Source organism: Nuphar pumila, chromosome 9, assembly GCF_984573655.1.
Source record: "Nuphar pumila chromosome 9, dmNupPumi1.hap1.1, whole genome shotgun sequence".
Taxonomy (NCBI): domain Eukaryota; kingdom Viridiplantae; phylum Streptophyta; class Magnoliopsida; order Nymphaeales; family Nymphaeaceae; genus Nuphar; species Nuphar pumila.
The window spans coordinates 72291330-72309501 of NC_143257.1; the positions used below are offsets into that span (position 1 = coordinate 72291330).

General features: G+C 41.0%; 1 protein-coding gene across 4 annotated transcripts in view; it reads right to left on the reverse strand.

The window, feature by feature from the left end:
* Positions 1–18172, reverse strand: part of DCL3 (dicer-like 3) — a 145061-nt gene that overhangs the window by 99493 nt on the left and 27396 nt on the right. For all 4 annotated transcript variants that reach the window (XM_090017661.1, XM_090017660.1, XM_090017659.1 and 1 more), the window contains exons 6-9: positions 10940–11004; positions 10692–10820; positions 10467–10619; positions 8669–8801 (exon numbers count right to left, since the gene is read on the reverse strand). In XM_090017661.1, coding sequence (XP_089873787.1) covers positions 8669–8801; positions 10467–10619; positions 10692–10820; positions 10940–11004 — 480 coding nt within the window. The remainder of the gene's footprint in view (positions 1–8668; positions 8802–10466; positions 10620–10691; positions 10821–10939; positions 11005–18172) is intronic.

Here is an 18172-nt window from a genome sequence, read left to right on the forward strand (position 1 = left end):
AAATTTATGTCTCAAATTTGGTTTGAATTTCAATTTGGGTTTGAATTCCAATTTTTGTTTGAATTTCAATTTGGTTTGAATTTCAATTTCGATATGGACCCTAGATATGGAAATTTGATCCATAGGGTGGGATGCCCATTGGGTGTGGGGCCAGAGTTACCGGAAGCGCCTAGGTAAAAGGGAAAGCGCGCTTCCGAAGCGTGCGGGGAAGCACCACTTTTAAATGGGAAGTGTGCTTCCCTTTTATGGGAACCGTGCTAGCTTCCCCCGCGCTTCCCCAATTTTTTCAATTTTCTTGTATTTTTTTATTTATTTATTTTCAATTCCCCATCGCTTCCTAGGTCGCTTCCGAGATGATTCCCGACTCGCTCCTAAGTGGTCCCACGCTTCACGCTTCCTAAAATTTTGAAAGTGCCTCACTTCCCGCTCTCGTTCCCGCTCCTGCTTCCTCAACTGGCAACCATGTGTGAGGCCCTCTTGGAATGAGACTCCAAGATGGGAAGGACCCAAATCTAATCAACAAGGTGGGAGATCCCCACTTCCCTTTTCAGCCTATCTTGATCTTTCTTAATAGTTTCCTTATTTCATTAAGAGACCTAGTTAACTAAATTGGTAAATTGTTTTCTTATTGCATTAGGAATCCTAATTAGCTAGGATTCATACAACAACAACAACAACTACGCCTTCATCTCAAAACAATTGGGGTCGGCGATATGAACCAAAAAAGAAAATCATTCTGGGTCTTCCACATGAATCCTTCTCCTCCAATCATTTCTATCCAATGCCATGTCCTCGGTGAGGTTCAAAGCATTTATATCCTTTCCTATCATATCCATCCATGTCTTCCTAGGCCTACCCCGACCTCTTTTAACTAATATATTTTCATATTTTTCTATCCTTCTAACTGGAGCAACATTAGGCCTTCGCTGAATATGTCCAAACCACCGTAAACGATTCTCTCTCATCTTATTTTCAATGGGTGCAACACCTACCTTCTTACGTATCCCCTCGTTCTGAATCTTATCTTTTATTGTATTTCCACACATCCATCTAAGCATACGCATCTCAGCTACACTCATTTTTTGAATATGATGTCTCTTGGCAACCCAACATTCCGTACCATATAGTAAAGCGGGCCTAAGTGTTGGTGAAGTTATATCCTGGTCGTACAGGCATCTTTTGCGGGCGGCACCACGGAATGCTCGAAAAGTATGAAAGACCCTTCATCATCACAAAGAAGGTGGGCAAGCTGGCATACAGGTTGGAGTTGCCCCCAGACTTCAAGGTGCACCCGGTGTTTCACGTGTGCAACCTCAAGTAGTTCCATCCGGATGATGGAGACCCGAAACGCAGTGTGCCACAGCGCGCTTCCATCATGCAGAGGGCCCCGGCAGTACAACGAGCCGAAAAGCACCTTAATCGCATCATTCGCCACAAGGTCAACTACTTGGAGGAGGCAAAGAAATACTTGGTACAGCGCAACGAACTAGAACTGCTCTAATAACACTTGTCACGGGCCTATTTCCTTTAATGGGCCAGCATGGCGCGACGGTCCCTCCTCACCGCCGCAAGCCTACTTGTCAGCTCGCTTGCCGATCGCGGAATCTTGTAATGAGAGAGCAAGAGATAATAGTGGGAGAGAAATTACAATCACAAGAAGCAATCACTACGAGGGTGAACAAAAGAAAGTTCAACGTATTTCATTCACAATTTCGCCCGCAGGCTATTACAATTGAAGTATACGGGTTGCCCCTTCGAGGTATTGATTCATCTGAACTGGGCAGCTTACATCAGACTCAACAAAAGCAAAACAGACTCTAAGCGCAACTGTACAATGTAAGTCGCAAGGAAACATGTTCCCTCCTTCAAATCATGCGCCGTCCTCAGCACTATCTATTTCGTGGTAAGCTCTGACTTCAGTCGGGTAGCGGTTGTTCATTCGGAATGCAGGCTCCCACGTTGGTTCTATTGGTTCCATTGTTTCCTCCCACTGTACCAAGTATTTCTTCGCCTCCCACAAGTAGTTGACATTATGGCGAATGATCTGACTGAGGTATTTTTCGGCCCGTTGTACTGTAGGGGGGCTCTGCATGATGGGAGCGCGATGTGGCATACTGCGTTCGGAGTTTCCATCATCCGGATGGAACTACTTGAGGTTGCACACGTGAAACACCGGGTGCACCTTGAAGTCTGGGGGCAACTACAGCTTGTATGCCAGCTTGCCCACCTTCTTTGTGATGGTGAAAGGTCCTTCATACTTTCTGAGCAGTCTGCGGTGCCGCCCGCGGAAGATGCCTGTACGACCAGGATATAGCTTCACAAACACTTGGTCCCCAACTTGGAACCCCTGCAGGCCGACGATGCTTGTCCGCCCACTTCTTCATTCTCTTTGCCGCCTTGTGTAAGAATCCCTTCGCCAACTCATTCTGCTCGTGTCAATCGCGGACAAACTGATAGGCGAAGGATGGCCTTCCCTTTTCTTGTACGGCAAGAGTGTGCGAGGTCAGTGGTTGTTGCCCCGTGGCTATCTTAAATGAGTTGTAGCATGAAGACTCGTTCTTCTGTAGATTGTAACAAAATTGTGCCACATCAAGAAGTTTCACCCAATTTTTTTTTATTGACACTAACAAAGTGTCTAAGGTACTGCTCAAGTATCCCGTTGATGCGCTCTGTCTGCCTATCTGTTTGCGGATGGAAGCTTGTTGAAAACAGCAAATCAAAGCCAAGTAGTCGAAATACTTCACGCCATAATTTTCCTGTGAAGCAAGCATCGCGATCACTCACAAAGCTCTTTAATATGCCCCAGTACTTCACCATATGCTTTACGAACAACTCTGCAGTCTTCTCTGCAGGGCACTCCTTGAAAGTTGGGATAAAGGTGGCATACTTTGAGAAACGATCTACCACAACCAAAATAGAACTGAGGCCCTCAGCCTTTGGCAGACTAACAATAAAGTCCATGAAGATGCTATCCCAAGGACGTTCTAGAATTGGTAGAGGCTCAAGAAGACCAGCAGCTTTCTGGTTTGTCCCCTTATCTTGTTTGCAGATGAGGCATGTCCGCACGTACCCCTCAACGTCGTCTCTCATCTGCGGCCAATAGTAGCCACGCTTAAGGAGTGCTAAGGTCCGCTCTTGGCCAGGATGGCCGGCTGATAGTGTATCATGGCACTCCTTAAGTAGTTCTCGACGGAGGCTTCCCCACCGCAGCACGAAGATGCGTCCCCTTTTTGTCACAAGGAGGCCATCCTGTAGCCAAAATCGCCAAGTCTTCCCTGCCTGCGCTAGACAAATAAGGTGTTGTGCAGTCGGATCCTACTGCGTACCTTCGCGGATGCGGCTCAGCAATGCGCCCTCCAAATGCACTTCAGAAGGTTCCGTGCGCGCAACTGCCAGTTCAGCCCTACGGCTCAGAGCATCCGCCACAACATTGGTCTTTTCAACCTTATACTCCAAGGCAAAGTCAAACTCAGCCAAAAACATCTGTCATCGAGCTTGTTTAGGCGTCAACTTCTTCTGTGTTTGAAAATAGCTCGTGGCAACATTGTCCGTCTTAACGACAAACTCAGCACCCAAGAGATAGTGTTGTCAGGTCCTGAAACAGTACACAATGGCGGTCATCTCACGTTCATGCACTGTGTAACGCCTTTCTGCATCTTTCAGCTTACGACTCTTATATGTGATCGGATTGCCATTTTGCATAATAACTTCGCCAATGGCAAAGTCTGAGGCATCTGTGTGGACTTCAAAGGGTCTTGAATGATCAGGCAGTTGCAGCACTGGCTCCCTCACTAAGGCTTTCTTCAAGCCATCAAAAGCATCTTGGCACGCTCCTGTCCAGAGTCATGCCAAATATTTCTTTAACAAATCGGTGAGGGGCGCAACAACGAGAGAATAACCTTCGATGAAACGCCGATAGTAGTTTGTCAAACCAAAGAATGACCGCAATTCTAGTGCTTTGCTTGGCGAAACTCATTCCTGGATGGACTTTATCTTTTGCCCATCCATACGCAGCGCACCATGCCCCACAACGTGGCCAAGGAAGCTGATCTCCTCCTGTCCGAAGAGACACTTCTCTTGTTTAACACAAAAGTCATTCTCCTTCAGCACCTGAAACACGGTTCGCAAGTGCCCGGCATGTTCCTCCATGTTGTTGTTATAGATCACGATATCATCCAAGTAGACTACCACGAACTTGTCTAAGGGTAGAAGATCTAGTTCATTAAAGTCGTGAACGTGGCAGGAGCATTTGTCAACCCAAATGGCATTACTAAGAATTCTTAAGCACCATAGTGAGTGACACAAGTTGTCTTCGGCTCATCACCTTCAGCAATCCTCATCTGTTAGTAACTCGATCGCAGATCTAACTTAGAAAAAATACGGACACTGCCTAGCTGATCAAACAAGACTGCTATCAATGCAATGGGTACTTATTTTTCACTGTGACTTTGTTCAAAGCACGGTAATCCACACATAACCGCTTGGAGTCGTCGTGTATCATCTGAAAAAGGACCGGGGCACCAAATGAGGCTTTCGATGGACAAACAATGACTACATCGAACATCTCATCTAGTTGTTTGCGCAGCTCCTTGAGCTCAGCGGACCCCATACGGTATGGAACCATTGCAGGAGGCTTCGCTCCCGAGGTGAACTCAATCTTGTGGTCGACCTCACATCTTGGCGAAAGACGCTTTGGCAATTCTGGAGCAATCACCCCCCGAAATTTATCTAATAGTGGGGCTAGGGTCGGCGACACTTCTGCTTCTACCTTCCCTTTTGCGCGCACTGCAACTAAGAATGTTTGTTCCCTATGCTTGGCACCCTTCTTTAGTTGCATTGCCGATAGCACTGAAAACTTGCTTTTCTGCGCAAGGCACTGCACTGTGTGGGACAGGTCTGACCCCATGATCGTCAACGTGTTAAGCTTTGGCAGCATCATAACATTCTGGCTTCACAGAAACTCCATACCCAAAATCGCCTTGAAATCGTCCAGGGGCACCACAGAGAAGTTGTTTTGCTGACCCAACTCCCCACCTAAATAGCCATGTCTCTTGCTTCACTAAGGATGGGCTTGGCCTCAGAGTTTACCGTTTTGATGGTCATCTGCTTTGGCCCAGGCTTCAAGCCCAACCACTCTGCCTCTTCTCGCGAGACAAAGTTGTGTGTGGCCCCTGAGTCTATCATTGCAGTGATTTCAGTGCAGTTGTGCGCCCTTCTTCAAGTTGTGCGAGAGAGAGAGAGGGTAAGAAGGAGAAAGTAAGGAGAGGGTTTTAAGAAATGTGAGAGGGAGAGAGTCGGTTGGAGAGAGGGAATGGGGGGAGGAGATCGTGGGGGAGAGGGGTCGGTTACCCATCCTCCCTGATCCACTTCTGGCTGTGTGAATGAGGTTTCACGCAGCCCCTCCCTTTTTCACCTTAAGAGTAACCCTTGGTTTTAGGGTTTACAATTTTTTTTCTCACCACTTAACAACAACAACAACTACGCCTTCATCCCAAAACAATTGGGGTCGGCGATATGAACCAAAAAAGAAAATCATTCTGGGTCGTCCACATGAATCCTTCGCCTCCAATCATTTTTATCCAATGCCATGTCCTCGGTGAGGTTCAAAGCATTCATATCCTTTCCTATCATCTCCATCCAAGTCTTCTTAGGCCTACCCCGACCTCTTTTAACTAATATATTTTCCCACTTCTCCATCCTTCTAACTGGAGCATCATTAGGCATTCGGCGAATATGTCCAAACCACCGTAAACGATTCTCACTCATCTTATTTTCAATGGGTGCAACGCCTACCTTCTTACGTATCTCCTCGTTCTGAATCTTATCTTTTATTGTATTTCCACACATCCATCTAAGCATACGCATCTCAGCTACACTCATTTTTTGAATATGATGTCTCTTGGCAGCCCAACATTTTCTCACCACTTAACGTGTTTTAGTTTTTAACGAGTATTTTTTTTAGTGATTTTATTTTAACGCACCATCGGGTGTGGGTTGGGTTCGACCGAACTCGTGACCCGCGACCTACTTATTGTTTGGGTCCTCCTTTTGGAACTTGTCTCGAATCCATCCGTGGTCTGGATTTTTTTTAAAGGTTTTATTAATAAAATTTCAAATAAGGATCCAACTTAATTTATATGGATTTCAAGTAACTTATTATGGATCCAAGATCTGCTGGATCCCTACCCTATTTACCTCTCCGATGTCCAGGATCCAAATAGAGTAATATGGATCCAACCATCGTATATACTATTACGGATCCCTCTAAAGTGTTATAGGTCCAATATATAATTTTTTCTTATTAAAAATCTGAAGTAAACTCCGCAGATCCACTCAATTCGACATGGATACAATATCAAATTTGACCATGATATTGTGGATCTAAAACCAGAGACCCGATCCATTTGACCAAAATCTATTATTAAATATTCAATTTAAGGTTCACGATCCGATATCTAAGATCTAAATGGAATATCGAAGTTCTGAATAGGATATTAGGGATCCAACATTGAAGATCCAAATAGGATATCTGAGATCCAAATACGAATAAACAAATACGACACTAAAAATATCCTTGTACCAGCTTAAGGATATAAATTTCAAGTTTATTTATCTGATAAAATTCTCGGGTATTACATTTTTTTTTGCTTCACACTCTTCCACAATCGCTTCCAAAAAGAATCTTGCATCCCACTTCGCAATACTTTTTAGCACTTGGTTCCTCGCTTTTGCTTAACGCATCGCTTCCCGTATCAATTTTGTTTCCTAGTAACTATGGGTAAATCTAACCATACTGATGTAGTTACCATGATTTAGTATTTACTATACTAGAAGGTTTTATCATGTTTAACATTGATGATGATGATGAGGATGAGGATGATTTTATTTTTGAGATGGTGAAAATCAATGGCTCACAATTGATGAAAAAATGGCAGTTTAGAAATGGTATAAAACATCATATTTGAATCAACTTTAATACATGAAAGTAATAAATAGAATATGCTAAATATGATCTAATGGTTACATGTTGCTTGTGGAGGTTGTATTTATATAAATCAAGTGTGTACCACCACACACACACACACACACATATATATATATATATGGGCCATTGGAATATGAAAAGTAGAGTGTAAACTAAGCATTTCAGATGCTTCTTTTTGCAAATCTGACCCTGCAGATGTGTTCAGAATGGTCCATTTGCAAGGAATCAAATGTTGGATCATGATTTTTTGACAAGAAAAATACGATTTTTGGGTGCTTGAATATTTACAAAAATTTTGAGTCGTTGGTTTTCAAGCCTTAAAAAATCCTGCTTATGCATCGCAATAGGATGATTCAAGAGCTGGTCTCTTTAAAACCAAGCATATATCCGTACGGTCAGATTTAAGAAAAAAAGAAAAGAACCCATGAAAATCTCGGCTCACACTCTAATTTTCATATTTCCAGTTCTCATATTCTAATGGCCCAACAAGCACATAAGATACATCATCCAGACTATCTTTGCATGTATCCAAACACATAAATCAGAAATATGTGTGTATGTATACATACACATACATATACTCTTCCACTCGCACAGATATATATATATATACTAAATGCGCGCCACTGATCATGCGCATTAAAAATTGCTTTTCGGGACCTTTAGAGGCGGTCAAGGACAGCAACTAACGTTCAAAAAAACAAAAAAGATACAATCGGATGCGCTGGGCGCGTCCGACCAAGTTCGACGCCCAACGCGTCCAATGCTATTCTGTATTATATATACGAGTAATGCTATGGTGCTCCCAGAGTACCTACTCCCACATACTAAAAATGATGGTTGTAGGTTGTATCTTCTCAATTAAACCTTATGGATGCATTCAACATAGTTTATTTGATAGGAATCATGCTTTGGATCATGTTTTTTGGACATAAAAGTAGGATTTTTTTAAGTCATAAAATTTTGATACATTGTGAGCCATTGATTTTTAAAGGTCTTAAAAAATAGACATATATGATATAATCACATGATCCAAAACTTGTTTTCTACTAAATAATGCCTATAGATCATATCTATATGGTCTGATTTTAAGAAATTGGGCAATCTAAAGCTTCTATTAGGTGGGAGTAGGTACTCCGGGAGCACCCTATCATTACCAATATATATATATATATATATATATATGAGTCACTAGAATATGAGAACTGAATTATGAGAAGTAGAAATTTGGGCATTTACAACACCTTTTTTGCAAATCCAACCGCGTAGATGTGCTTGGCATGGTGAATTTGCAAGGAATTAACCATTGGATCCTGTATTTTCGATGAAAAATGTGATTTTTGAATGCTTGAAAATTTATGAAGATTATGGGCCATTGATTTTAAAGCCTATTTATGCATCAAAATCGGATGATTCAAGAGTGGGTACTTATAAAACCAAACATGTAGATCACATCCGTACGGTTAGATTCAAGAGAAGAACAAAAAATCCATGAAAATCACTGTTCACACATTTGTTCTCATATTCTAGTATATATATATATATAGAGAGAGAGAGAGAGACATACATATACACACATATATATATATATATGTAATTATACGCATATTTATGTAAATACATACCGTAATATATGTGTGCATGAATGAATGCACAGGTGTGTATATATACTTATAAACATACCAGGTAGTAAATGCCTTTCAAAAATGTGCAATGCCTCCTTCAAGTAATCCTTCAAAAGAAAGCTCGAAGTAGGACAGACGCTTTCTTCAAAGTTATGCGCAACTCCATCCTTTTGCACGCACACTTTAACAGCCTTCATATATTTCCAGGCAGCACGCATTAGAACAAGGAACGTAGTAATTATGCAAACAGATAATGCAACTGAGATATTAGCTTCTATTGAAATTGCAAAGTCAAGGATTCACATTGAGAAACTCATAATTACAAATATGAAAACCAATCAAAAATGGCACAAAATATATCAAAAAAAAGACAGATCTAGCATCTTATTAAACATTTTCCACCATGTGTAGCAAATGGATCAGTGTTGTGGAAATACAAGGTGTATAACTGGAAGTCAAAGAATGTTAGGCAGGTATATATAGGGGTATTTTTTCTAAGGATAATTAGAGAACTTATTATGAATGCAATTTACAGTTTTGATCTCAGATTGTTGGCCATTTATAATGCGGGAGCACGTGCATATATATATATATATATAGGTGATTTCTATACTTCTTTTCTGTATTTTGTATTTTTTATTGTAATATGAAATGCCCATCAGGGGTATTTTAGTCATTGTTTTTCTAGCTGTTAGGCTAGCTAACATCTAGTCAATCTAGCCATTGGCTAATGGCTGATTGAGCGCTTTGCTCTCTCCTTCCTTCATGTATATATATGTATATGTGCTCCCTCCTATTATGCATGCTTCTCTTGACCATTATTTGATAATAAAATTATATTTTTTTAATTATGCTCTTGTGCCCTTTTGTGGCTTGCGATAGCATGCTCTTTTGAGGTCTTGTATTTGCCCAATAGTGGCTTATGTGTGTTGACCTTAGTGGCCTTGTACAAATGTATCTCTTTTCGTTTTATTACATGGTATCTGAGATATAGGCTCTGTTATCCTTTGTAATCTCCTTTTGTTGAGGGGATGACTTGCACTCTTTCTCGTGGTTCGTGGTTGTGAATTCGAAGCTCTTTTTTGTGTGAAGGTGCTCTTCTACTTGCTTGTGGTTCATTGCCCAAGCCTCTTCACATCAAGTCTCCTTCCACATCATGACCGAGAAAAAACCATGGCTGTGATCAACTTCAAGTTTAATGATTTCGGTTATGTAATGTGAGCGGCCAACATAGAGAATCTGTAATATCTCATAATTTTTAAGCTCAAAAATATAATTTGAATTTAAATATTTATATTTAATATGACAAAATTATAGAGAGTACTTAAATATGGGCTGACGTCAACCTGGGTCTAGACATGGTCCAGAGCCCACTGACAAGATCTATCCCACGAAGGATTGAAAATTGATCAAGAATCATCCATTAGGAACTTCCTATAGAAAAGCAAAATATCAATCCATGGCTCATGGATGTTGTGAAGGTCTTGACAAATCTCCTTATTCTTTAACATGTTGCAGATTAAGTTGTATTGGAATAACATAATAATCATCTCTATTGCAGCACATGCAGTTTATGACAACAGAATTAAACATAATGAAATAGATTGTCACTTGATAAGGGAAAGGATAGAAGACATTGTTTTCTACTTATGATTATTTTTATGTCCAACAGGTGGACATTCATACGAAGGGCATGGTAACTCACAAGCACATCTCAGCCACAACCCCATGCAGCAAATCCTTACAGTTGGAGAGCCTTTAGTGTGTGCACATGAATGCATGCACTAAAAGCGCACACACAAACATATAATGAATACTTGTTTGTTAAACATGAAGTTCCAAAGAACTACATATACCTCGTATGCACACAACAAGCCAAGATTTTCGAGGCAGTACAAAATCTTGTGGTGAAAACTAGAGAACCTAGCCCTCAATACATGATATCTCTCTGTTTTGTCCATAAACTGCTTCTGTGTTGTATCCTCAATTGGTTTTGCAGATGTGTCAAACTGTTTAAGAAAATAGTGAGCGATGAAGGAAACAAAACAAATCTGTTAAAGCTCAATGAAAATTAAGAGAACCTTCATCCACAAAGAAACTAGCTCTCCTTTGAGGCCCTCATTGACAGACCATGAACTATAATATCTTTTAATTTCTTTAGCCATAGGGACATGCACTTCTAGCTCGCTTCTATCTTCCAGAGCAAAGACCTAGTCAAAAAATATCTTAATGATACTAGCTGAGATTAACTCTTGGAGGCTGCACCAGAACCAACTTATCAAAGATGAAAACATTGAAACAGAGGAAACATAAAAGCTTCAAAAAAAACCTTCGAGTCCAAAATTCCTTCCAGCTCAGAAATTTGATACTCACAATCCACTGCTGATGAAACACCTATAAACAATAGCATATGGAGTATATGTTCAGACAAAGTAACCATAACTTTGTAGGTGTGAGAATATATATAAAGGAAGAAAATACAGAGGTGCCACACATATTGTTAGCTAGAAGTCAAGAGAGTGACATTTTTAGTCGTCCTCAAGTTTTCAATTTGGAGGATTAAATGAGCATAGTTCATCTAAATGAAAGTAGACAATAAAAATGTAACCAGTTAAGCAGTTCCAATCTGTCACGAGGCCAAAATAGCTGCACATGATTTGTTCTAGTAAACCATTTAAGGGCATCAGATAATAACTTTAATGAAACAACTATATAGCAAGAAACCATGTTATATAATTTTCATCATAAATGTGATGCTTTACTACATTCAAGACTTCAGTAGAGTACGCCTCTGACAGCTTTAGCTAATCATCTCTATGTTCCTCAAAGGTCTGAATCAGTCAGCAATGTCATGCCCAACTCAACTATGTCATTATGCTTGCTTTCAGCTATGCCATTTCATGCCACAATCCAGGGCAAGATATTTCATGCAGTATTCTATTATCATAGAGGTATTTTATAGTCATTGGAGAGGCATTTCCACCACCACCACAAAAAATGACTTACCGAGCAAATTTGGTTTCAACATAGGCCTTAAACCGCTTAAAAGTGGCAAAACCTTGACTCCTATTTTACAAGAAAAATATTTAGGTATATCAACTATAATAATAAACACAAAATAACAGAACACCTGAATTTAGACAGACATAATTGAGGCAGGACCTCAGATATCAAAATGAACTAAATCAAACGAAAAGATGCTCGTTTATTTGAATTGACAAATAGAAGATCATGATTTTTACAAATATGACAACTAAAACAAAATTAATTGAATTTTCTTGCTTATTCTTCAAAGAATAAGGCCCTTATTACATGAATCAGCCAAGAGGCTAAAGTTGCAATAGCCTAACATATGGTGCCAAAGGCCAACAACTTTATTAGTAACTTTTATTCCACACATGAAAGAGACAAAGATGAAGACACAGAAGGACCATTAGAAGATACACCATGAGCCTCATAAACAACATAAGGATCTCCACATCTTTCCCCTTCAATGCATGTCCCCTTCATGTGAAAATACTTCGCTGAACAAAAGGCGAAGAAAAGAAAATATGAGAATTGGTTTATTAATTAATTGAGATACATAAATAATTTTACTCTTTATGGTAGGAACAAGTAAGGTGTTAGGCATTTGTGCAAGTTCAGGGATACATGGTAGAAGCATGGAGGAAGAAAACAGAACCTTCATTTAGAAAAATGAATATGGTTACAACAATATCAATGTTGACCGCTCTTCACTAACTTCCGTTTACAAAAGGGACTAAAATAACTATCTATCTTGGATTGTTTCTGAATTATTGCATGAGTACAAAAATATCCTGGTAAATAAGAGGAATTACACATCACAGGAGTACTCTAATATTATATTTCTTACACTCCACTTCAAACTTAGGATGATGCAAAAAGAATCATGCCAAGTTTGGAAAGAAATGCTTTGAAGTGGGAATGAGCAAGGCTCTTAGTAAACATATGGGCAACTTGCTCTTCGAAACATATATGCTCAAGAGAGATAACTCCATATTTTCATATGTCCTCTTTGTGAAACGACAATCTATTTCAATATCCGTTGTCCTTTCATGAAATTTTGGATTCTTTGCTATATGAATTGCACTCATATTATCATAATATAAGGAGGTTCTCTCATGCACAGACTCCAAGCTCCCCTAAAAAACATCTTATCCATATGATCTCTACTCTGATTTGAGTTGTAGCTCTATATTCTGCCTCAGCTGTAGACAGTGGTAAATTTTGTTGTTGTTTTACTCTTCCAAAAGATAGAAAACTTTATCTGGTAGTAGAGAGTGTATCACGAGTGAATGCTCCAAGGCCAACATCATAATAGTCTCTAAGCTCTACGAAAATCAATGATAAAAAGAACAGATCAAAGTGCATAGTATCTCGCATATATCGAATGAACCTCAGCACTGCAACAAGATTAACTTATCAAGGTGAGCTCATAAACTGGCTCACTTCATGAGATGTGATGTTTGGCCTAATAATAACCAAATATATCAAACTTCCAACTTATTGTTTATAAACTGGACCAACCAATTCTTACTCATCAATAGACTTTAGATTCATATTAGGCTTGTTACTCTCTTAGTATCTTATGCCAATCTTTCCTTTACTACAAGCTCAATTGAATACTTGTGCTATGACAAACAAAGCACTCTTTTCAAGTATGCAACTGCAAGAACAAGAAAGTACCTTGAGTTCCCCAAGACCAAAGCATATTTTTGACAAGATCGCAACATTTACAACCTTACTGTCCATCAAGAAATCTTAAGAAGCAACGCCTTCACAACTTGAACAGAAATTTTGTCTTTATATGCTCAAGTAATAGGACAAAGCAATTACAACAAAAAGCATTCAACAAAATGTAGTTAGGAGCGACATCATACACAAAGGGACAGACACCTTTGAGGACTCTAGAAAGCTATGTGACATGGGTGCGGGTGCGGGTGCAGGGATTCGGCACTTCCAAAAAACCCGGGTGCAGGGGTGCGGCAGGGGCACAAATGTAAATATATATAAGAGGGTCTAGGGGTTCCCCCCGGCGCGGGTCCCGCTGTGCGGTCAGCGGGCAGGGGTCCGGGGGGGGGGGGGGGGGGCTGGCGGGGGGTTATAGGGGGGCAGCGCCCCCCCCCCAGAATTTTTTTTTAAATTCCGCAGCCCATTTCATTGGGCAAAATTTAAAAAAAAAACAAAAAAATGGACAAAAATGACCCTTGGTGCGGTCAACACACCCAGGGTCGGGTTGACAGCACCCGCGTCGAGTCGCGTCGACGCGGGTGCGGCACCCTGCTAGCCGAGTCCCTGTGACATAGCTAGAAAGCATATGATTAATTCGGTAGCTTGTAATATAAACAGCATCCGCAAAGTAACTCTTAGGTATAAATCCCAAAACAAAAGAGCCCCAACAGTTTCCAGAATATGTCCAATATTCCTTTACACAACTCCACTGTTTAGGTGTGTATGAACATGATTTCTTATGAACTATTTCTTCTCTTTCAAAAAACCTTTAAGCATATGGCTAAATACTCTTCCCCTAAATCTAAGCAAAAAAAAATAATCTTAGCAAAAAACTGAATCTCAATTATAGCACAAAACTTTTTAAAGATCTCAAGAAACTCATTTTTGTTCTTCATAAAGTAAATTCAAGTGTATCTTGTACAATTACTAATAAAGGCGACAACTAAGTAAATCTATGCATAGACAAAATTTATGAGGGACCCTACACAACTGAGCTATGTCACAGGGACTCGGCCAACTAGGTACCGCACCCGCGTCGATGCAAAGCGATGTGGGTGCGCATGCAAGTGCACCACCCGGTGCGGTCAACCTGACCCTGGGTGTGGTCAACGCACCCCGGGTCATTTATGTCCAACTTTTGGACTTTATATATATATATATATATATATATATATTTTTTTTTTGTCGTACCCCCGCACCCAAGCTTTTGAAAGTGATGCACCCCCGTACCTAGGGTCCCCATAGAAATGGGAAGAAAATTCTCTGCTTCCATAACACTGAAAATTGAGAATACGAAGCCCGAACTGGTTTTAAACATACATGTGAAACCGTTTGAATAGACCAAACACCTCCAAATTTTGTTTTATAAAAAATATCGAAGTATACCAATTGAAGTCATCAATAAACAGGACATAATAGTTGCTTGAAGAGAAGGAAGCAATGGGGGCAGGTCCCCAGACATCTGAATGAATAACTTCAAAAGGAAAGGAAGTTCTTTTATTTATGTAATTGAAGGGTTACTAGTGACTTTTGCAAATTTGACAACTCGAGTATAAAGACTTGATCACCAATTCCTTACATAGACTCTTTGACAAGAGAGCTTTATTAGACAATGATTTCAAGAAAAAAAGACTTCAATGGACCAAACGCCAATGTCACAAGTCATATGCTACTCGATCGATATCTGTTTCAGAAATCAACAATTGTGACTTGAGAATTTCAAGGACATCACAAGCTCCTCTCTCGGACTCAGACAACACACCACTAGGAGCTTCCTTGCTAATGTAGAGGCCTTCTCATCTTACCCCTTCAATGTACATTTTGTTCGTAAGAAGATCATTCACCAACAGAGGAGTAAAGACAACACAAGAATTAGATTGGTCACACAATTGAGAAACAAAGGTTAAATTTCTTTGATACCTGAAACAAGAAAAGTGTTGGGTAAGGATAATGAAAAGTTGACCTGGGCATTACCTATTTGTATGATGGAATGGGAAGTCTTGTCTGCAGTTATTATTCTACCATGGCAATTATGAATTTTAAGATTGGAAATCTTACCAGCATTACCCGTCACCTATGTCGCATGGGTGCGGGTGCGGATGCGGGTGCGGGGGTGCGGCACTTTCAAAAACCTTGGGTGCAGGGGTGCGGAAAATATATATATATATATATAGAAGGGGGGTCCAAAATTGAAACTTCTAAATAAAATCATTTAAAACTTCAAAATATGGGTTTAATTTACACGTTGGACTTTAGGAGACCTTTCCTATTCTCAATGAAAGCTTTTAATTTCCAAGATAGATTTTAGGAAACCGTTTTCTATTATCAACACTTTCCAAAGCTGCCTTGTTGAGAAACTCGTTTTATGTTTTTGGTGGATGAGAGGAAGTTTTATTACTATTAAATGAGAGAGAAAGAGAGAGAGAGAGAGTTTAATGAGAATTTATTCACTTGAAAATAATGTTCAATGCATTTTAAATGAATTTAAAGCAAGGGTCGCTTTTTTTTATTTTCCAAAGCAGATTTTTTTAATCCAAAAAATGGACCAAAATGACCCTGGGTGTGTTGACCGCACCCAGGGTCGGGTTGACCGCACCGAGTGCCGCACCCGCACACACACCTGTGTCGCATCGACGCGGGTGCAGCACCTGTCTAGGCGAATCCCTGTGACATAGCCCGTCACATGGGTTACTTGCTCCCGAACCAAAGAACCAAGCTTCTGAATTGGATTCCTGTTAATTTACCTTCAAGTTTTGGAAATCCACAACCAACACTTTGCTATTATCCGCTTGCTGCTCGCTGCCTTCTTTGTTTTGCATATAGTTGGCAGTATGTTGTCCATCTTTCTTAGCACTAGCAGCAGCCCCATAGGATGGGAGATCCCAACTATCTCCTCTCGTCTTACATAACTGGCACACTACTACATTCTTATACTGATTAGAATTTTAGCTGGTATTTTGGTTCAGATTCTAACCACAAACCAAAACCCCCTTTTACAAACCAGGGTAGAATTACAGAAAACCAGAAGTAAAGCAACTAAATCCCAACAAGGAGGCAGCGTTGCCAAGTAGGCGAGGTGGTTGCCGGCTGATGTGTCAAGGGCGCAAACTGCAAGTGCACGGCCGGGCACGCGGTGTGCGTCTGATGGGCTATGCGTGCATGCATCGAACTGCAAGGTTGTGAGCCGAGCTCCCATGCGTGCCTACACTGTGGTTTGTATCACATGTGGCTGTGGCACGAGTGTGTGCAGCTGTGTGATGCATCATGTCACAGGCCTTTTTTTTTTCTTAGGACCGTGTGGCATCTAGGATGCAGACTAGGCAAGCCTTTGGGGCGAAGCGGCACGCCGGAGCAAACTCGGGAGCAACGAGAGACGGTGCTTCGTGAGTGGGCACCGTAGAGCGGAACCGATGTGAGGAGGCAACTATCGAAGGCTCTGGTGGTTTTTCCATTGATGTAGACGTCGAGGTACATGAGGTCTTTGCTTACAGGAGGCCGAGGGGGAGGCACAGCTCCCCTAAGTGCATTGAGCATATGAAGGGCCCCCATCTTTGGTTCATCATCTTGAGTCCCTTCTTCGAGTTGAGCCGCATTGACATTGGGTAGACAGTCGATGCGCTTGGCGCATTTGTTCATCTAATGCATCACACCGCAAATTAGGCAAGGAGTGTTAGGGCATTGCAAACATCCTGTGTGGTTGGGCTTGCCCTTATGCTAATGGCTATCCTCACGTTTATGAGGAGGGTGGTAAGAGTCTTGCTTGGCATCCCATTTGGGTCCCCCATACTTCGCTTTGTCCCCCTTCTTGTGCTCATGGGGACGTTTATCCTGGTGCCGATGTTGGGGTGCACTAGACTTACTGCGGTTATCAGTCTGACATTCAATTTTGCGGTAGTCCATGAGTTGTTATGCGGCAGTAATGGCACTTGCCACAACTCGAATCTGGATTAAATATTTTGAAAACAGGAGTGCTGGATCTCAAAAATGAGATGCAATGACATGCAATGCTATGCAATGCAATGAGATGACATGTCAAATGGATGAAATGATATTGCGATGATATATGAAATGTAAACACTGGATGAGGATAAAAATTTGGGGTGTTTACAATGATGATTATAACATGTTCAAAGTCATGTATATGGGTCTCAGAAAAGAGGTAACTTTGATAAACTTAGATCCATGTTACTTGAGTTTGAATCCAACTTCGGCATCTCAACAAAGAAAGAGGATTCTCATCCTAATCATGAAGTGATGATGGTTGTCACCTCAAACCGTGGACACGGAAGAGGCCGAAATCAATATGATAATAGGGCTGCAGGGATTCTTCCTAATCCCAATGTTCCCAGTACAAATGAAATCGTCATAATGTGATAAGACAAATGTGTGGAAAACGGAGACATTTGTGTTGCAATTGCTATTGGAGATATGTTCCAACATATCGTCCTCCCACAGTTACTTATCCATCATGCTTTCGCCGGTTTGCACCACAGGCCAACGGAATGACTGGGGAAGATGTCCACGACCAGCAGCTTTTAATACAGTTGTTGAACCCGGATCTTATCTTTCGAGACAGAATCAGGATATGGATGCCTTGAGTGCATCGTTTTCTCAGATTGGCAGGAATGGCACCGGAAATTCTTATGGTTTACTGTGGATAGCAAAGCAATATCAGCAGCACATGACTCCTGTCAGATCACCATAGCCTGTCAGTTGATATCAGTCCACATGGACTGGCCCTATCACACCTCAGATCTCGCAGTCGAGGGCTTGGTTTCAAGATTCGGGTGCAGCGCATCATGTCACAGGC